At 48.4% G+C, this 18,959-nt stretch overlaps 1 protein-coding gene across 1 annotated transcript in view; it reads left to right on the top strand.

Moving 5' to 3' along the window:
- The window catches only part of RTN2 (reticulon 2), a 33,626-nt gene that overhangs the window by 2,094 nt on the left and 12,573 nt on the right, over positions 1–18,959 (top strand). Inside the window, exons 2-4 of the mRNA XM_083754034.1 lie at positions 7,143–7,187; positions 9,042–9,542; positions 12,031–12,282. Of these exons, the coding sequence (XP_083610160.1) occupies positions 7,143–7,187; positions 9,042–9,542; positions 12,031–12,282 (798 nt within the window). The remainder of the gene's footprint in view (positions 1–7,142; positions 7,188–9,041; positions 9,543–12,030; positions 12,283–18,959) is intronic.

The following is an 18,959-nucleotide window of genomic DNA, read 5'->3' as shown; positions in this document are numbered from 1 at the left end:
GCTTGCAAGACATTGTAATAATAATAATAATAATTTATTATTTATACTTCGCCCATCTGGCTGGGCTTCCCCAGCCACTCTGGGCGGCTTCCAACAAAATATTAAAATACAGTAGTGTATCAAATATTAAAAGCTTCCCTAAACAGGGCTGCCTTCAGATGTCTTCTAAAAGTCTGGTAGTTGTTTATCTCTTTGACATCTGGTGGGAGGGCGTTCCACAGGGCGGGCGCCACCACCGAGAAGGCCCTCTGTCTGGTTCCCTGTAACCTCACTTCTCGCAGTGAGGGAACCGCCAGAAGGCCCTCAGCGCTGGACCTCAGTGTCCGGGCAGAACGATGGGGGTGGAGATGCTCCTTCAGATATACTGGACTGAAGCCGTTTAGGGCTTTAAAGGTCAGCACCAACACTTTGAATTGTGCTCGGAAATGTACATTGTGTGAATTAAAGCTTGGGCTGCTGACAGCTGGTGGACTTTTTTCGGGGGATACACAACTAAGCACCCAGAGCAGAATTCTCCAGCGTTTGGAGTTGGAAAAGTGTTTTTGTGTGCAGCTCCTAGCACGCCGCTCAGACGTTGGCATGGGAGCAAAATGTCTTTTCAGTGGACTTTCTAGAGGTGTTTGCAGCTGAAAATGGACCTGGGACATAGGAAACCGCTTTATCTGGGCCCTTGGGTCTACCTAGCTGAGAATTGTCTACACAGACTCAGCAAGGTTTCAGGCAGAGGGTGCTCCCCACCCTACCTGAAGGACCTTCTGCTACAGCCCTTTCCCCATAAGCTGACCCACTTGGATATTGATTCTTTAGGGAAGCTGCATCTCCTTGAATTTTCAAGGTCTAAAACGGAAGAGCCGAGCTTGGGCCACTCGGAGGATTCCTTGACATGACCCAGGAGAGGCATGAGGCCTCAGGGGAGCCGAAGGCCAAGGGGAGCCAGGCGTGGGAGAGTTGGGCATGGGCGGGCGGTCTTCTTTGGGCAGGCGGTCTTCTTTTTTGCCTGCATAGCTCAGTGGGCAGAGTGCCTGGCGCATGCAGGAAGCTAAGCAGGCTCAGCCCCGGACAGCTTTTGGGTGGGAGACCAGACCAGCGGCCCGGATGGCGGCACCATTTCCACGCATCTCGCAGGTTTGGCCTTCCCCGCAGAGCATCTCGCCCCAGACTCCCGAATCCACCAGGATGTCAAGTGCCAACCCCTTGGGTCACAACTGGAACCAGAAACTAAAAGCGGAGGAGGAAGAGGAAGATCCCTTCGACAAAATGATTTCCTGCACCAGTTGCGCCTCTTTCCACTATGCGATGCGAGGTGAAGAGCTTCAAGGCCTGCATGTTGGAACATGAGAAGCAGAGGGTGACACAGTTGCACAGGAGACAGAAAGGGCATCTGTTAAGTTGTGGGTGAACATATCAGACAACACATATCAGACAGACAGCTTATTCGCAGGCCAGAACAGAACTGAACTGAAGGGTTCAGCCAGCCTGCTTATATAGAGCTCCACTACAACGCAACAGTAACAACTTTCTGTAACTATCCAATCACTGAACGTCACTTTCAATTCCTTATTTGCATATGCGGACTTGAGTGAAAACTATCTACAGTATCCCCTGCTGGCCTAGGGTGAGAACTTCAGTCCATAACAGCATCAAACCACAAGCTGACAAGAGCCAGCTTTGCACAATGGGTTGCGTTCCCTTGCTTGGCAGAAGTATTTAAATGCTGGCAGTGAAGCATAGGGGTTGAGTCCTGGTTGAAATGTTGCTGTGGGAGGTGGCTCAAAGAGATGGGAAGCAACTTAATGGATTACTCTTCCAGTAATCCCTTGGCCAAACTCTTCTGTTTTTTAACAGAACAAGCAAAACTAATTTTCTTGCCAAAAATTAAAAGGTAGAATTAAAAAACCAAACAAAAACCAAAAATAAAAGGGCCTTTGTGCTTACACAGTGGAAGCAAAGAAAGGGAGAGCGCAGGAGAAATTCCACACACCTGAGATGTTTCCTCCTTGTGACTGGACATGCTTACCTGTCTGGCCCAAGAGCATTCTGGGTAAAAAAAGGTCGAAGGTAAAGGACCCCTGGACGGTTACGTCCAGTCAAAGGCGACTATGGGGTTGTGGCACTCGATCTTGCTTTCAGGCCGAGGGAGCCGGCGTTTGTCCACAGACAGCTTTCTGAGTCATGTGGCCAGCAGGACTAAACCGCTTCTGGCACACCGTGATGAGTGCCAAAGTACACAGAAACACCATTTATCTACTTGCACTGGTGTGCTTTCGAACTGCTAGGTTGGCAGGAGGTGGGACAGAGCAACGGGAGCTCACCCCGTCGCGGGGATTTGAACCTCCGACCTTCAGATCGGCAAGCCCAAGAGGCTCAGTGGTTTAGACCACAGCGCCACCCATGATAGGTTGGTCCATAAGGTGGGCGCCCATTCACACATCCTGGGTATCCAGGTTTCCTTTACATAAAAAACAACAACACGCTATGCCTCTTTGAAGGAGAGCCTCAGGTCAATCGCAGAGTGAGTGCGAAAGGTCCTGAACTCAACCCCCACATCACCAGGCAGTGTACAGATGGACACCTGCCTGCAACCCCAGAGAGCCATTAGCTCAGCGCAGATCGTGTGGAGCTGGGTGGATCAATAGTCTGTCTTTGCAGAAGCCAGCCAGCTTCCTGGGCTCCTTGATTCTTTTTTTTAAAAAAATAATAATATTAAAGTTTCAACAATTACGGAAAGAAAAAATAAACATACCACATTAAACAAAAACAAAACAACACACCACAATATAAAAAAGAGGGGAAAAACACAGAGAAATAAAACCCATTAAACAAAAACAAAAACGCAAAAAAGAAAATACATCAGATCTCCTCATTACCATTCTTTCATTAGCTTATTTCCTTGACCTCCTCACACCTCCCTTTTTTGTATTCTAGGTCTATTATCTATTTCAGCAAATCCTTTCCCTCTTTTCAAATTTTTGTCCTGTAAATTGTCTTAATATAATGTAGCTTTACTTTTCCTCCTTTCACCAATTAACAGTCAGTTATTCCCAAATCCTTTATATCCTTCCTGCTAAAATCATATAATATTGTTCCAACATCCTTCTAACAGATATTAATTTTACAGTGTTTCTGTAAATAGTCTTTAAATTTCCTCCAATCTTCCTCCACCGACTCTTCTCCCTGGTCTCGGATTCTGCCAGTCATTTCCGCCAGTTCCATATAGTCCTTGATTCTTACATATATTTTGGAGTTTGCTGGATCCGGCCAATAGCCCTTCTGGCTAGCATCCTTTTTCTCCCAGTGACCAACCAGATGAGGAAACCCACAAGCGGGATCTGACTCCAAGAACCCTCTTCCCTCCAGCAACTGGGATTCAGAGGCATTGCCAGCTTCCAACCCTGGAGGCAGAGAACAGCCGTCCTGGCTAGTAGCCCGATGAAAGCTCTCTCCTCTTCCATGAATTCGTCCAATCTGCTTTTAAATCCATCTAGGCTGGTGGCCATCACTGCCTCCTGTGGCAGGGAGTTCCAAAGTCTAACTATGAACTGCAGTGAATAAATTCTTCTTCTTTGATGTGTCCTGAATCTTCCAACATTTAGCTCTTTTATCTATCCACTTTCTCTATGCCCTGCATAATTTTTAAAACTTATCATGCCCCCTCTTTACTCAGCTTTCTCTAAACTAAAAAGTCTCAAAACACCGCAACCCTTCTTCATATTGGAGTTGTTCAGTCTTGTATTGTAATCTCCTTGGGGCAGGGATCTGTCCCTTTGCCCTTGGGTCATGTAAAGCGCCGCACCGTGATAATTATACTTACTTACTTACAGTCATACCTCGGGTTACAGATGCTTCAGGTTGTGCACTGCACTGAACTCAGAAGTACTGGAACGGGTTACTTCTGGGTTTCTGCGCATGCGCAGAAGCACCGAATCGCAGCCGCGCATGCGCAAACACGGCACTGTGGGTTGCAAATGTGCCTCCCGCACGGATCACATTCGCAACCCGAGCGTCCACTGTACTTACTTACTCACTTATTTATTGGAGTATTGAATGGTTTGAACAATCCACAATGCATGGCTGTAGTTGGAGAATTTTAATTTTGAGCGGACTTCAGTCTAATACAGTCTTACCTTGGAAGCCAAACGCCTTGGCTCCCGAACAAATCGGCTCCAGAACGATCAAAACCCGGAAGTCAACAATTTCCGGAAACCGAATGTCTCTGGCGTGGCTTCCGATTGGCTGCACGATGCTCCTGCAGCCAATCGGAAGCCGCACTTTGGTTTTCGAACGGTTCTGGGAGTCTATTAGACTCCCGGAACGCATTCTGTTCGAGAACCAAGGTACGACTGTACAGAGAAACTCCTGGCAATCAGAACCCCACTCCTGTCTCGGGGCTCCTACCCTGAGCGATGCCCCCTAGTGGATGGGTGTGGAGGAAGCAGGGACATGGTGCCACAGTGCCCCCTAGTGACTCCAGTCCCGCAAATCCAGCCCCATTCTTTCAATCACTTCCTGATGTTTCCTGCTGCTGGTGAGAGACTAACATTGGTTGTGTTAATGGAGAAATCTGAGGGCTCCCTTGGACAAAAAATGACACCAGCCAGGAATACCAGAGCAAAACAGAAGCCAGTAGGCTTGGTCTTGATTGAAGACTGTCGCGACAGGACTCCCACCTGCCACCAGGTGGAACAAGATGGAAGCCCCAACAAAAGAGAACCCAAACTTTTATTATCTGCTAATCCCCATGTTACACACCCCCAAACTACATCACTCATACATCATGAAAGGGGAGGTCTGGTGGCAGTAATCTGAGCATCCTGGACCCTGCCCCATGGTTCCTCTTGCCCTCCACCAAACACCCATCAAGTGTAACAAAAGAGATCTTTACATTTCCCAGCCAAGTTAACCACACCCTTTTGTCTTCATCTGGGTTTGTTCTTTCTGGAATGGCTACCTGTCTGGCACTCAGGTATCAGGATGCCAGGAATTATCACTCATGCAGAGGGGCTGCTGAGTAGCTGAACTCACATGTCTATATGAATTTCTGAAGTTGTCCCAGTGAGCCAGTACATAGGTACATTGATCAGTGAATTCTTATATTTGGTATTGTGCAGCAGAGGCTCTTTGAATAGACAGGAAGAAACTGTGACGAAGTGTTTTGTGGGGACAAGTCACAAAAGTGATTGTGCTGGTTTTGGTAGTGGGCTGCATGTGCATGATATCTGCTGGAGGGGCAACCCCCCCAACCTATACATAAATTCCTGCAACAGTTGGAAGGCAGAGTCCGACCGATGACTGTGGGGCGAGGCTTGTTTACCTGCACAGGCCGCTGGCAAAGCTCCAGATGGTGCATTGCATGTGTAATGCGTAGAGCACCCAGGCCTGGGTGGGGTGAGCTGAGGTCATTTCCCAGATCTTCTGTTTGATTTCCTGTGTGCATGGAGGGGGGGCATGGCCTGCCCAGATGGCCTCGCCAAAACAAGTAGTTGCAGCTCCTCCAGTTTGCCCTGCCAGCAGATCAGCTGCCAGATCATTATGTAATGATAATAATAATGCGTTGCAAAGGTATATAGTGTTCTAGAGCAATCATAGGCAGTCATTTAAGACCCAGGGCTGCAGCAACATGCAATTCAGTTTTAACAGTTGGACATCAGAGGTTCCCAAAGCGAGCGGTACGGGCCCCCTTGGGGGAGGTGGGATTCCTTAGGGGAGGGCTCAAAGGCAAAGGGGTCTTAGGATGAAGCAGGAGGTGTGAACGACTCAGACTTTGAAAGGATCGTTGGATCAGTTCATCAGTTTTGTTAATTGAACTAAGTGGTTTTAATTGGACGTTGAATAAATGTGTGATTAGTTCATTGCTTCTGTTTTGAATTTTATGGTGTTGCTCTCTTCCTTGGTGAATTGCGCAAACTGCAATTCTGAATAATGCTTTTTAGAGGGTAGGGTGGGAGCACTGGGGATGAGTTCGTGGAACCCAGGGGGGTGGGGTCTCCACAAGTTTGGGAACCGATGTCATAGCTCATCGGCAGAGCGTGCATTTTACCTGCGTAGGGACCAGAGGTTCAACCCCACCAACTCCAGTTCAAGGGTCTCTTGAAAAAAGCCCTGGCCGATAAAAGTAAAGGGACCCCTGACCATTAGGTCCAGTTGTGGCTGACTCTGGGGTTGCGGCGCTCATCTCCCTTTACTGGCCAAGGGAGCCGGCGTTTGTCCGCTGACAGTTTTTCTGGGTCATGTGGCCAACATGACTAAGCCACTTCTGGCGAACCAGAGCAGTGCACGGAAACGCCGTTTACCTTCCCGCCGGAGTGGTACCTATTTATCTACTTGCACTTTGACGTGCTATCAAACTGCTAGGTTGGCAGGAGCAGGGACCGAGCAACGGGAGCTCACCCTGTCGCAGGGATTCGAACTGCTGACCTTCTGATTGGCAAGCCCAAGAGGCTCAGTGGTTTTAACCCACAGCGCCACCCGCGTCCCTTAATAATAGGCCGATGATAGTAAATGGGGCCAATGATTTGACTCAACATTTATAACGTTTGGCAATCTTCGCAGAACTCTAGCCCAATGGTTGCCATCAATTTGATTTTAATTAATTTTATAATGAAATGATTTTAGAATGTTGTATTATTTTATTGTTGTTAGCCTCCCTGAGCCCGGCTTTGGCTGGGGAGGGTGGGATATAAATAAAATGTATTATTATTATTATTATTAGACAATCCTCCTCCAAGGATCTTAAGACAAGAAAAAATGAGTACGCAGTTTGCTGTCTCATCCTCAGAACAACCCTGTGAGGTAGGACAACAGGCAGCCAGTAAGCCTCCTCTTGGTTGAGTGGGGATTTGAACCCGTGTCTTCCTAACCTGGTGTTCTGACCGTTAAGCAGTGGCAACTTCTAATGTCCAGGCCTCTGATCCTTTTGACTACATCATCTCCATAATCATTGCCCAAAAAGCCCTATAGGATTCCCCATTCCTGGTTGTAGCCAGGAGAGATGGACTGGCTTCTTGGAGCCACGTGATGAATTCATGGCGTTGCTGAGATTCGAACCAGGGTCCAATGTCAGCCTCCCTGTCGTGCATTACTAAAAGTGTGTGTGTGTGTGTTAGTGGCTCTGGGTTCTAAGCTCTTCCTTCTGTCTCTTGTAGAAGAATCTCCGTCAACCGCTTCCACCACACCTGACTCTACAGATGGTGAGTAACCCCAGGACATTTTGCACAGCTGCCCAAGACTCATAGCTCTCAACTTTTCCCTTTTCTTGAGAGGAATCCTATTCGGAATAAGGGGATTTCCTTTAAAAAAAAGGGAAAAGTTGACCGCTATGCCAAGACTGTGAGCTCGGAAACCCTGGTTAAGACCCTGGTTGAGAGGGTCCCAGGTTTCTTAGAGGAAGAAAACAAACAGTGCAATATGTACCGTATTTTTCGCCCTATAGGACGCACTTTTCCCCCTCCAAAAATGAAGGGGAAATGTGTGTGCGTCCTATGGGGCGAAAGCAGGCTTTCGCTGAAGCCTGGAGAGCGAGAGGGGTCGGTGCGCACCAACACCTCTCGCTCTCCAGGCTTCAGGAAGCTCTGCGCAACCCTCGGGAGACCGGCTCTGAGAGTTGCGCAGAGCTGCCTGCAGTCCCGGGCTCAGCGCACTTCTCCCCATCGCCAGCCCCACAAGCTCAGGGGACAGTGGGGGAAGCAGAGCGCACCTTCCCGCTGTTCCCCAACCTGGTTCTTCCAGCCCCGCACCTGGGGGGGGAATACTTTTTTTTCTTTATTCCCCCCCCAAAAAAAAAACTAGGTGCGTCCTATGGGGCGCAAAATACGGTAAATCATAAAGTGTCACAGGCTGCAAGGACAAAAGGGCAAAGTGCAGCTCCAAAGAGATAATGAAGTATTAGAGCTCAGTTGGTTAGAGCGCGGTGCTGATAAGGCCAAGGTTGCAGGTTTGATCCCCGTTTGGTGCATATTCCTGCCTTGGACTAGATGATCAAAACCCAAAGAGTGCAATGATAGTATCGAATTTAAAAGATAAGGAAGTCGTGGTGTGGTGGAGGAAAGTTGAGGAGCTTAGTGGTGGGGCTGTAAAGGGGGTGGGAAGGATTTATGTTTGTGTAAATAGTAATTTATTTTTGTGTATTGTTGTTTTTGTAGGATGTATTTTCTTTTTTCTTTTTGTATTATTAAAAAAGTCAGTAAAAATAAATTATAAACACACACACACACACAAACAAAAAAAAAACCCCATGGCTTTAACAATGAGTCCATAAGTGACTGTGGAGGCCAATTCTGGACCCACACCTCCTTCCACAGTGGGGACATTGGTTTCTGGGTGGGAGTTGATCACGGTGTGGATTTGCCAAGCGTGCCTTCCTCTTAGCACCTTTCCCCCTTTTGTCCTGAGTTCGAGTATCTTCAAAGCCTTTGGTCAAGGCTGTTCTCCAACTGGAGCGCTCGCAGGCCAGTGTTTCCCAATTGTTGGTGTTTATACTACATTTTTTTAGATTTGCCTTGAGACAGTCTTTAAACCTCTTTTGTTGACCACCAGCATGACGCTTTCCATTTTTAAGTTCAGAATAGAGTAGTTGCTTTGGAAGACGATCATCAGGCATCTGCACAACATGACCAGTCCAACGAAGTTGATGTTGAAGAATCATTGCTTCAACACTGGTGATCTTTGCTTCTTCCAGTACACTTCCAGTACACTTCAGAAGACATCTTAAGGCAGCCCTGTTCAGGGAAGTTTTTAATCTGTGATATTTTAGTGTATTTTTGGTTTCTATGGAAGCTGCCCAGAGTGGCTGGGGAAACCCAGCCAGATGGGCGGGGTACAAATAATAAATTATATTATTATTATTATTATTATTATTATTATTACTGGCATTTGTTCGCCTATCTTCCCAAGTGATGTGTAATTTTTTTCGGAGACAAAACACACACACACACTCTGTGACCACCAACACAGAGGGAAGAGAAGTGATGGGGGGGGGCGATTGCATCCAGACGGAGGTGATTTTGTACCTGCAAGGGCCCCCCGTGACGTTTTCCCCTCCCCAGGTGGCAACGATGAATCCGACTTCCCTGAGCTGCAGACGGCGAGGGAGTTCTCGGAGGACGAGGAAGACGAGGAGGTGTCTCTGGAGTGGGGGACCCCCCGGGAGCTGACTTTTTCCTACATCACCATCGCGGGGCCCCTCAACAGCAGCCCGACACTGGGGGAGCACACCCCCCGGGGCAGGCGCGACTCCCAGACCCGCCGGGCGCGGGCTCCGCTACCGCGTACGGACACCTGCGAGACCTTTGTGCCGGCGCTGGGGGACAGTTTGGAGAATATCCCCAGCCTCTGCCCTTCCCCCGAGGGAGAGGGGGCGCCCCCTCCGGTTGACGGCCAAGAACTGGACCCTTTCTTGGGATGGGAAGCCCATGCAGGCTCCGTGGAGGAAGCAGACGGAGGAGAAGGAGAAGGGGCGCCAGGGTCTCAGAGGCACAGCCCCCTGGCGCAGGCACTGGTGGGGGGCCAGAGCAGCAGCAGCAGCAGAAGCAGCGAGTCGTCCTCAGGTACGGGGAGGGGTACCCAGAAATGGGCACCCCAGGGGAAGCGCGAGGGGATGCTGTGGGGTGGAATTGTGACCACGAAACACGACTCTCGCCTTTGCTTCTTTGCCCAGGCGAAGAAAACGCCTCTGGTGTCTTTAAAAACAATGTTGTTTTTAAAAAACCATTTTACCGTATGGTTTTTACGTGCAATGTTTAGGCATGTTTAGGCAATCCTTATAGAATTCCTTCTAATTTGTACGATGAAAGATAAGCTGTTTCGTAGATCTTCGTCAGCGTGGTGGGAGAATATGGAATTGTTTCATAAAGGTACAGTGGTACCTCAGGTTACATACGCTTCAGGTTACAGACTCCGCTAACCCAGAAATAGTACCTCGGGTTCAGAACTTTGCTTCAGGGTGAGAACAGAAATTGTGCTCCAGCGGCGCGGCAGCAGCAGGAGGCCCCTTTAGCTAAAGTGGTGCTTCAGGTTAAGAATAGTTTCAGGTTAAGAACGGACCTCCAGAACGAATTAAGTACTTAACCCGAGGTAGCACTGTAAAGGTAAAGGGACCTCTGACCATTAGGTCCAGTCGTGGCTGACTCTGGGGTTGCGGCGCTCATCTCGCTTTACTGGCCAAGGGAGCCAGCGTAAAGCTTCCAGGTCATGTGGCCAGCATGACTAAGCCGCTTCTGGCAAACCAGAGCAGCGCACGGAAACGCCGTTTACCTTCCCGCTGGAGCGGTACCTACTTATCTCCTTGCACTTTGACGTGCTTTCGAACTGCTAGGTTGGCAGGAGCAGGGACTGAGCAACGGGAGCTCACCCCGTTGCGGGGATTCGAACCGCTGACCTTCTGATCGGCAAGCCCTAGGCTCTGTGGTTTAACCCACAGCGCCACCTGCGTCCCTAATTGTTTCATAAACCCATCTTATTTTGAATGAATATATGTGAATGAAAATATCATATGCTGTGGAGCAGTGCTCTTGTGAAACAGTAGTCAATATCTGGAATCTCTGTTCAGTGTTGGACATTATATTTGCTGAATACACAAAGTTTCACAGCTTGTCTTTCATCGTACAAAGATTTGGTACCCCTCTTCGTTTAAAGACTTTCAGAGACTTTGAGTCTGAGATTTCATTTTGAACTTGTTATTGTTTGAAGGAATTATATAAAGATTGTCTATTACATATATATATGGTCATCATGTTGCCTAAACATTGTTGACGTTCTCTTTTGCAACGCAGGGGTTTGTTTGGATAACTACTGGTTTTTACGTGCAGCTGTTGCAAACTGCTCTGATATTTTATTTGTGAGTATTCCTATTAAAGACATAGAGAGATAAATTGCAGGTGATCAATGGTTTGTATAAATGTGTTAACCACCAAATCTGAGGCACTGAGAACGAAGATTTGCCCCATATGCAGATCTCAACCATAGAAACGTTACAGAGATCTGCAGCATATCTATCTCTATCTCTGTCTGTGTAAAAGTGTGATATTATAAACAACTAGGAGGCAAGGTAGTGATTCCAGATCAATTCATCCATACCATGGATGGCTGGGGGTTGGAATAGAAAATAGAATTCTACGATTCTCTTTTATTCTTTATTGCATTTTAAAAATTTACAAAGAAAGCATATAACATCCAAATATTCAAACTAAAAAGAAAAAATACAAAACAAACAAAAATAAAGATATGAAAGGAATATAAAAAGAAGAAAGAGAAAGCGAGGGGGGGAATTGATCAAATACACCAAATTATTCAAAGGATACTAACAGTGATTTGATTATTCTATACGCCAAGTTCCCAGAAAGAGATTACGTTTGTATTCCTTCCTTCCTTCCTTCTTTCTTTCTTTCTTTCTTTCTTTCTTTCTTTCTTTCTGTCTTTCTGTCTTTCTGTCTTTCTGTCTTTCTTTTCTTTCTTTTCCAGAAAACTGGTTTGAATCCCTTCTATTTTGGTTAACTTCCTTCTATCTCTTTGCGGTTTCAATGTTTTCCTTAAGTAGCGAATATTCTATATTCATTTGTTAATATCATGGGTAGGCAAACTAAGGCCCAGGGGCCGGATCCGGCCCAATAGCCTTCTCAATCCGACCAGCAGACGTTATTGGAATCAGTGTGTTTTTACATGAGTAGAATGTGTCCTTTTATTTAAAATGCATCTCTGGGTTATTTGTGGGGCACAGGAATTTGTTCATTTTTTCACCCAAAATATAGTCCGGCCCCCCACAAGGACTGAGGGACAGTGGACCGGCCCCGTGCTGAAAAAGTTTGCTGACCCCAGGTTAACACCAATTTCTCCCATAGAACTGCGAAATTAATCTGGGCAAAACAAAGTATTGTTTTTGGAGCCACATTTTATCAGGTAGTTTTGGAAGCGGTCCCATTTCTTTTTTGACCTTATCGCCTGAGTGGTTTCTTATCAGGTCTGTCATTTGGGAATTCTACAATTCTAAGAGGAATAAAAAGCGTTGTGACCCTTCTGGTACTGTCCACTTCCCCCCAGAAACTTCCCTGGAGGACCTGCCGCCACCCGACGCCTTAGCGCCCCACCCGGAACCGGGCGCCCCCTGCGGTGCTGACCCCACCCAGCACCCAGCACTGACCTCATCCGAGTTCTGCCAACACCCATCGTGGGACGAGGAGGTGGCGCAGAGGGAGGAAGAGGAGGAGGAGGAAGAAGACCGGGAGCCAATCTCAGAGCAGCGTCAAGCGGAGCTGGACCAATCAGGGAACACTCTGGAAAAATGCCCCGTAGGTGAGCGACCCGCAGGCGGCTTGTTCAGACAAGGCGTAGGCTGCGCTACAATTCCCAGAGCGGTGAAAACAGTCGGCTCCTCTCCCCAGGGAGCTCTGGGAATGGTAGCGCTTTGAGGGGGTAAGGGGCGCTGCCAAAGAACGTTTGGCGCCCCAAACTATAACTCCCAGAATTCTTTAGGAGATGGGAAAACTGTGACTGTATCACAGCCCTGTATGCTGTGAATGCGACCGGAGAATGACGAGGTGCCGTTCCTTAATAGCTTTTTGCGGAGAATTTGTAGGGTGTTGCTTTTTTTTTTTACTGGCTGCCTCCATGAGGACTACAAACTTGCATATTAAAATGAAAGGAAGGGAAACCTCCAAGTTGTCTGCTTAGCTAGAGGCCTTATTCTGCAACTCGTGAGCTGCCGCCCATGGATATGAGTGGGGAGGTATTAAATGAAAAATCAATGAAAAGCATTTTTTTTTAAAAAAAGGATATTAGGGGGGAGGGGGGCACCTGTGGCTTTCTAGCATCTCCCCCCCCCCCCCGCCATGCCTGAGCTTTCATGGCGTTGGCCTAGTAAGGCCTTCTTTGCCCAGAAAACATCCCTACTCACCCCCCCCTGGCAACTTGCCCGGACCGGGATGGTAGCCGAGTCGAGTCAGCGAGTAAAAATAGATTCTGTGCTGAGCGGAGCAGAAATTGGAGCCAGGAGGGTCTCCTGCATGTGACTCCCAAATATTCCTCTCTCCCCCCTCACCACCCCCCTCGCACGGCAGCTGACTCTTTGTCTTCCTCTCTCACACACGCAGCCTGCTCTGCAAGGTTGGCGTTGGCTCCCAGTTCCTGGCTCCCAACTCCCTGTCCCTTTAAACAGAGCTGCACAAAGCAACATAAATGAGGAACTGAAGCATTGCAGAGAGAATATAATCTCCTGGTGATGTGTGCAAACACAGAGTCTATTTGGGGGCACAAAAGCCCAGTTTTGTGTTTAACCCGGAAGTAGTAGTAGTAATAATAATAATAATTGTTGTTGTTTAGTCGTTTAGTCGTGTCCGCCTCTTCGTGACCCCATGGACTAGAGCACACCAGGCACTCCTGTCTTCCACTGCCTCCCGCAGTTTGGTCAAACTCATACTGGCAGCTTCCAGAACACTGTCCCACCATCTTGTCCTCTGTCATCCCCTTCTCCTTGTGCCCTCCATCTTTCCCAACATCAGGGTCTTTTCCAGGGAGTCTTCTCTTCTCATGAGGTAGCCAAAGTATTGGAGCCTCAGCTTCAGGATCCGTCCTTCCAGTGAGCACTCAGGGCTGATTTCCTTAAGAATGGAGAGATTTGATCTTCTTGCAGTCCATGGGACTCTCAAGAGTCTCCTCCAGCACCAGAATTCAAAAGCATCCATTCTTCAGCGATCAGCCTTCTTTGTGGTCCAGCTCTCACTTCCATACATCACTACTAGGAAAACCATAGCTTGAACTATACGGACCTTTGTTGGCATAATAATAATAATAATAATAATAATAATTTATTTTTTATACCCCACCCATCTGGCTGGGTTTCCCCAGCCACCCTGGGCGGCTTCCAACAAAGTATTAAAATACAGTGGTCTGTTAAACATTAAAAGCTTTCCTAAACAGGGCTGCCTTCAGATGTCTTCTAAAAGTCTGGTACTTGTTCTTTTTGACATCTGATGGGAGGGTGTTCCACAGGGCGGGCGCCACCACTGAGAAGGCCCTCTGCCTGGTTCCTTGAACTTGGCTTCTCGCAGCGAGGGAACCACCAGAAGGCCCTCAGCACTGAACCTCAGTGTCCGGGCAGAACGATGGAGGTGGAGGCGCTCCTTCAGGTATACTGGGCCTTTGAGGCCATTTAGGGCTATCAAGGTCAGCAACAACACTTTAAATTGTGCTCGCAAACGTACTGGGAGACAATGTAGGTCTTTCAAGACCATTGTTATGTAGTCTCGGCGGCTGCTCCCAGTCACCAGTCTAGCTGCCGCAATCTGGATTAGTTGTAGTTTCCGGGTCTTTAATTCCTCTGACATCGTGCGTTAAAAGCGTGTTGCAGGAAAGCAGCTGTTTAAGAGGAGCTTGGTCTGGGTCAAGAAAAAGTCCCATCGAGTCCAGCAACCTGTTTTACTGTTTTCACAAAACCTAAGATTCTGGGTAGACTGCCTCTGGAGCTGGAGGTTCCATCAGAACTTAAGAAAATCCTGGCTGCTGGGTCAGGCCAAGGGCCCACCCAGTCCAGCATCTTTGTCCTCCAAGGGGCCACCCAGATGCCCCGATGGAAAACTCCCAAGCAGGATTCGAACACAAGAGCCCTCTCCCACCCTGCATTTCCCAGAAACTGACATCCAGAAGCATTGCTGCCTCCCCAAATTTGGCCAGCCCTCTTTTAAAGCCATCCAGGTTGGTGGACACCCCTAAACTCCAAGTGGCAGGGAGTTCCACAGTCCAATCTATGCTGCATGAGGAAGAACTTTTTAAAAAATCTGCCCTGAACCGTCCAACATTCTGCTTCGTCAGATGTCTCAGGAGAGAGGGAAAACTCACCCCATGTTTGGCTGCAGATGGAAGCCAGGATTGCCCCCCCCCCCCCCCGTTAACGGAGAAATCTGAGGACTCCCTTGGACAAAAAACAAGGACCCCAGCCAGGAATACCAGAGGAAAACAGCAGCCAGTAGGCTTGGTCTTTATTGAAGACTGTCGCAACAGGACTCCCACCTGCCACCAGGTGGAACAAGATGGAAGTCCCGAACAAAAGAGCCCCCAAACTTTTATTAGCTGCTAATCCCCATGTTACACCCTGCCAACTACATCACTCATACATCATGGTTACATCATGAAAGGGGAGGTCTGGCGGCCGTAATCTGAGCATCCTGGACCCTGCCCCATGGTTCCCCTTGCCCTCCACCAAACACCCATCAAGTGTAACAAAAGAGATATTTACATTTCCCTGTTTCCCAGCCAAGTTCATCACACCCTTTTGTCTTCATCTGGGTTTGTTCTTTCTGGAATGGCTACCTGTCTGGCACTCAGGTATCAGGATGCCAGGGATTATCACCCAGGCAGAGGGGCTGCTGGGTAGCTGAGCTCACATGTCTAGATGAATTTCTGAAGTTTTCCCAGTGAGCCAGTACAGAGATACATTTGTCAGTGAATTCTTACATTTGGTATCGTGCAGCAGAGGCCCTTTGAATAGACAGGAAGATACTGCAATGAAGTGTTTTGTGGGGACAAGTCACAAAAGCGATTGGGCTGATCTTGGTAGTGGGCTGCATGTGCATGATATCTGCTGGAGGGGCAACCCCCCCAACCTATACATAAATTCCTGCAACAGTTGGAAGGCAGAGTCCGACCGATGACTGTGGGGCGAGGCTTGTTTACCTGCACAGGCCGCTGGCAAAGCTCCAGATGGTGCATTGCATGTGTAATGCGTAGAGCACCCAGGCCTGGGTGGGGTGAGCTGAGCAACCCCCCCAACCTATACATAAATTCCTGCAAGACCCCAAAATGAGCATCTCCCAGCCGCCACCCCTGAATTTGGGTGCTCCTCTCCCTCCTGTTGGCCTCCCTGCCCCCACCTCCGGGTGATCGGAACCCTCTCTGCTCAAGCCAAGGCAGGAGATTCTGTGACGGTAAATGGCAGCTGGGATTCGTCAGCTATAAATAGCCCCCCTCCTCTGCCCCGACACCCCCCTCCCAGGACTGGGCGCCCCTCCTCCAGCCAGACACTCGTGAGAGGTTCCCGCAGAGCCGCGACAAGTCTTGGATCTGCGAGGAAAAGGGGCTCGCCATGGCTAACAGAGGTAGGAAACACCCCCCCAAAAAAAAACACACACTTAAAAATATATCTATACCCCCCAAGGGGGCTCAGAGCTGGGTGGAGTTTAAAAGATGGGTGGAAGGACCTCTGAAAAGGGGGATTTCTTGCCAGGGAGAAAGTGGGGGGGGGGCTGTGTCAACCGAGGGTCTGCAATTGGGCTACCTCGACACGGGAGGAGGGAAGATCCGGGAGGGAGATGGACCCAATCCTTAGAAGCTGTGTGCGGCTGTTTGGACAGGCAGGGGCATCCTGTATGGCTTGGGGGGGGGTGTTGAGATCAGGGGAGGCAACATTTTGGGGCGTGATGCGGGTACCATAGGAGGTGGGAGGGTAGGTAGGTGAGACCCCCCCAAAATCCCTGCAGCTGGGGCCTGCCTTTTTCCACCCCCCCTCCTGTCGCAGCCTCTCCTTCCTCGCTGAGATGCCTGCCTGGCATTTGGGGCTGTCAGTTATAGGGTTTGAGCAGGGAGGGGTGTGTGTGTGTGATGTTTCTGACAGCTGCAGGCATTTGGGTTCTTTTTCTATCCTCCTCCTCCTCCGCCGTCCTCCGGGATCGCTGGGGCCAACCGCAAGGATTCCCTTCCCCAACCCTGCGCCCTCCGGGTGTCCCAAACTACAACTCCCATCTCCCGGTTCTACACCTGGGAGTTGTAGTTTGGGGCATCTGGAGGGCACGGGATTGGGCGAGGCTTGATTTATCAGCTGTTTTAAAATGAGGCTGTATTTTAAATTGCATTTTAACCTGTTTTTTTAATTGGGGTGTTTCTTCCCCTTTTCCTCCCTTTCCCCCCGATTATGTTTTTACTGAGATTTTATTGGCATTAGCTGCCCTGAGCCCGGCTCTGGCTGGGGAGGGCAGGGTATAATTTTTTTTATTATTATTTTTATTATAAAGGAGAATAGATAGCAAGTGGTTTAACCCTTTCCCCCTCTGCTCAAGACCCTGGAGAGCAGCTGTCAGTCAGAGTCCTTTGTTCCTAAATCCATACCTGAGCTCATACAGGAAGATGCTTGATGCTAGAGGAGCCTTGGGTCCAGTGTTGCCTGCTCAGACTGGCAGCAGCTGCCTACCTGCAGGCTTGCAAACTCATCCAAACCTTTCAGCCCAGCACGGGCTCTCCGATTCATCCTGCCAGAAGGGCGTGGCCTCCCCTTATTTATGGATTTATTCCACCAAACGTACACACAGCCGGATTGTGAAATGAAAGCAACCCTCAGAGCAGTTTGCAGAGAAGACACTGCAATGAAAGGATCGGCCAGAAGAACGAATGGCAACAATTCTTTTGGAACGTTAAAATAACAGTTAACAGAAAACTCGCACTGGCTTCCCAGGCACCTGGGTTATCCAAACAAGGATTCTTTTAGCAGGTGCCGGAAAGAGGATGCTGAAGGCTGCCTGCCAGATATCACTAGGCAGGGAGTTCCAAAGGGTAGGTTCTGCTGCAATAAAAGACCCGAGTTCTTACAAATGTGAGAGGTGGAACCGTAGCAGGGCCAGCTCCCCTTGAGCTTGGAGGGCAGGCGGAAGAGGGAGGAAAGGCCACCGCAAAGCCATAGTGAGGATTGGTTGGGCTTTGGAGCCCTGAGTTCAGATCCGTGTCCAAATCCAAGCCTCAGGCTTCTTCATGGGGAGGGGGGCTCCTGGCAATGCAGGAAAGGGCCTACTTTGTGGTAGCAACTCCCAGGCAACTTTGGAACTCCCTGCCTAGGGACGGCTGGCTGGCTCCCTCCTTGCTGTCCTTCCCCTGGCAGGTGGAAAACAGCTTGCTTTATTCCAACAGGCCTTTGAGAAGCTGTGTGTTTTTTTTTCAGATCTGAATTTTCACACAACACGTTGCTTTAATTCTATTAAATTAGTTTTCAGCCTTGTGTTTGTTTTAGCTTTCTGTGTTGTGAGCTGTGTTGTTTTCCATTTGTCTGGGATATAACCAAGTGCAACAATGGCAATGATTAGGGAGGAAAGCAAGGGTGTCCCTGACCATGTGCAGAGTGCTTTCCCCATTGCTGGGGTGTAGCGGCAGCCTCTGGGGAGAGGAAGCAGGGTCTCCCGGGTACAAAAGAGCAGCTCCCTCCTTCGAAACTTAAGTGCAGGATGCGACCGTTACACTGGAGTGGATGGGGCGGTCAGAAGAGGTTTGATTTCGTCTCCTGGAGTGCTGAGTTTCCCCCCTTAGCCAGCGTGACCCACCTTATCCCTGAGTCAGGGGGTGAGTGCCCGGGGCAGATCATAGACCTCTCACCTCTGCGTCACAGGATCTCCTGCGGCCACAGAACCTGCTGGTTCTGTATTAGGTATTTTAGGTCAAGACTTACCAAAAGAAATGAGGACTTTATTTATGTATGCCACTACAGCAGCAAGAATGTTGATTGCACAGAATTGGGAGACTGGAGAAACACCAACTAAAGGAAGAACGGCAAGAGAAGTTGATGAACTATGCAGAACCGGCAAAAATGACAGAAAGACTAAGAGAAAAAGGCAACAGAGACTTTGAAAAAGATTGGGAACCATTCATATTATATTTGCAGAAACAAAGGAAGTCAATAGACTTGATGGCAGGATTTAAATAAACATCCACATTATCAGCATCAGAAAATGTTTAGAAGATAGTGACATAGGATGGTGTATTTAATCTAATTTAAATTTAATTTAAATTTTTGATTTGATTTTAATTTAATTTAATTTTTATGTTTTTAGGTTATTAATAACATTTTCTGTTGAGAGATAGCAAAGTGGGTGAGAATAGAAACAAACAAGAAGTGGAAGTTGGGGGAAGTCTTGGAGGGGAGGGAGGGAGGAATATATAGTAAACGTTAATAATTTGAGATGTATATAATGAATGAAAAAGAAAAATGAATAAAGAAT

Source organism: Podarcis gaigeae, assembly GCF_964106915.1.
Source record: "Podarcis gaigeae genome assembly, chromosome: 8".
Taxonomy (NCBI): Eukaryota; Metazoa; Chordata; class Lepidosauria; order Squamata; family Lacertidae; genus Podarcis; species Podarcis gaigeae.
The sequence above is the reverse complement of the archived record's forward strand: the minus strand, read 5'-3'. Positions and strand labels throughout refer to the sequence as shown.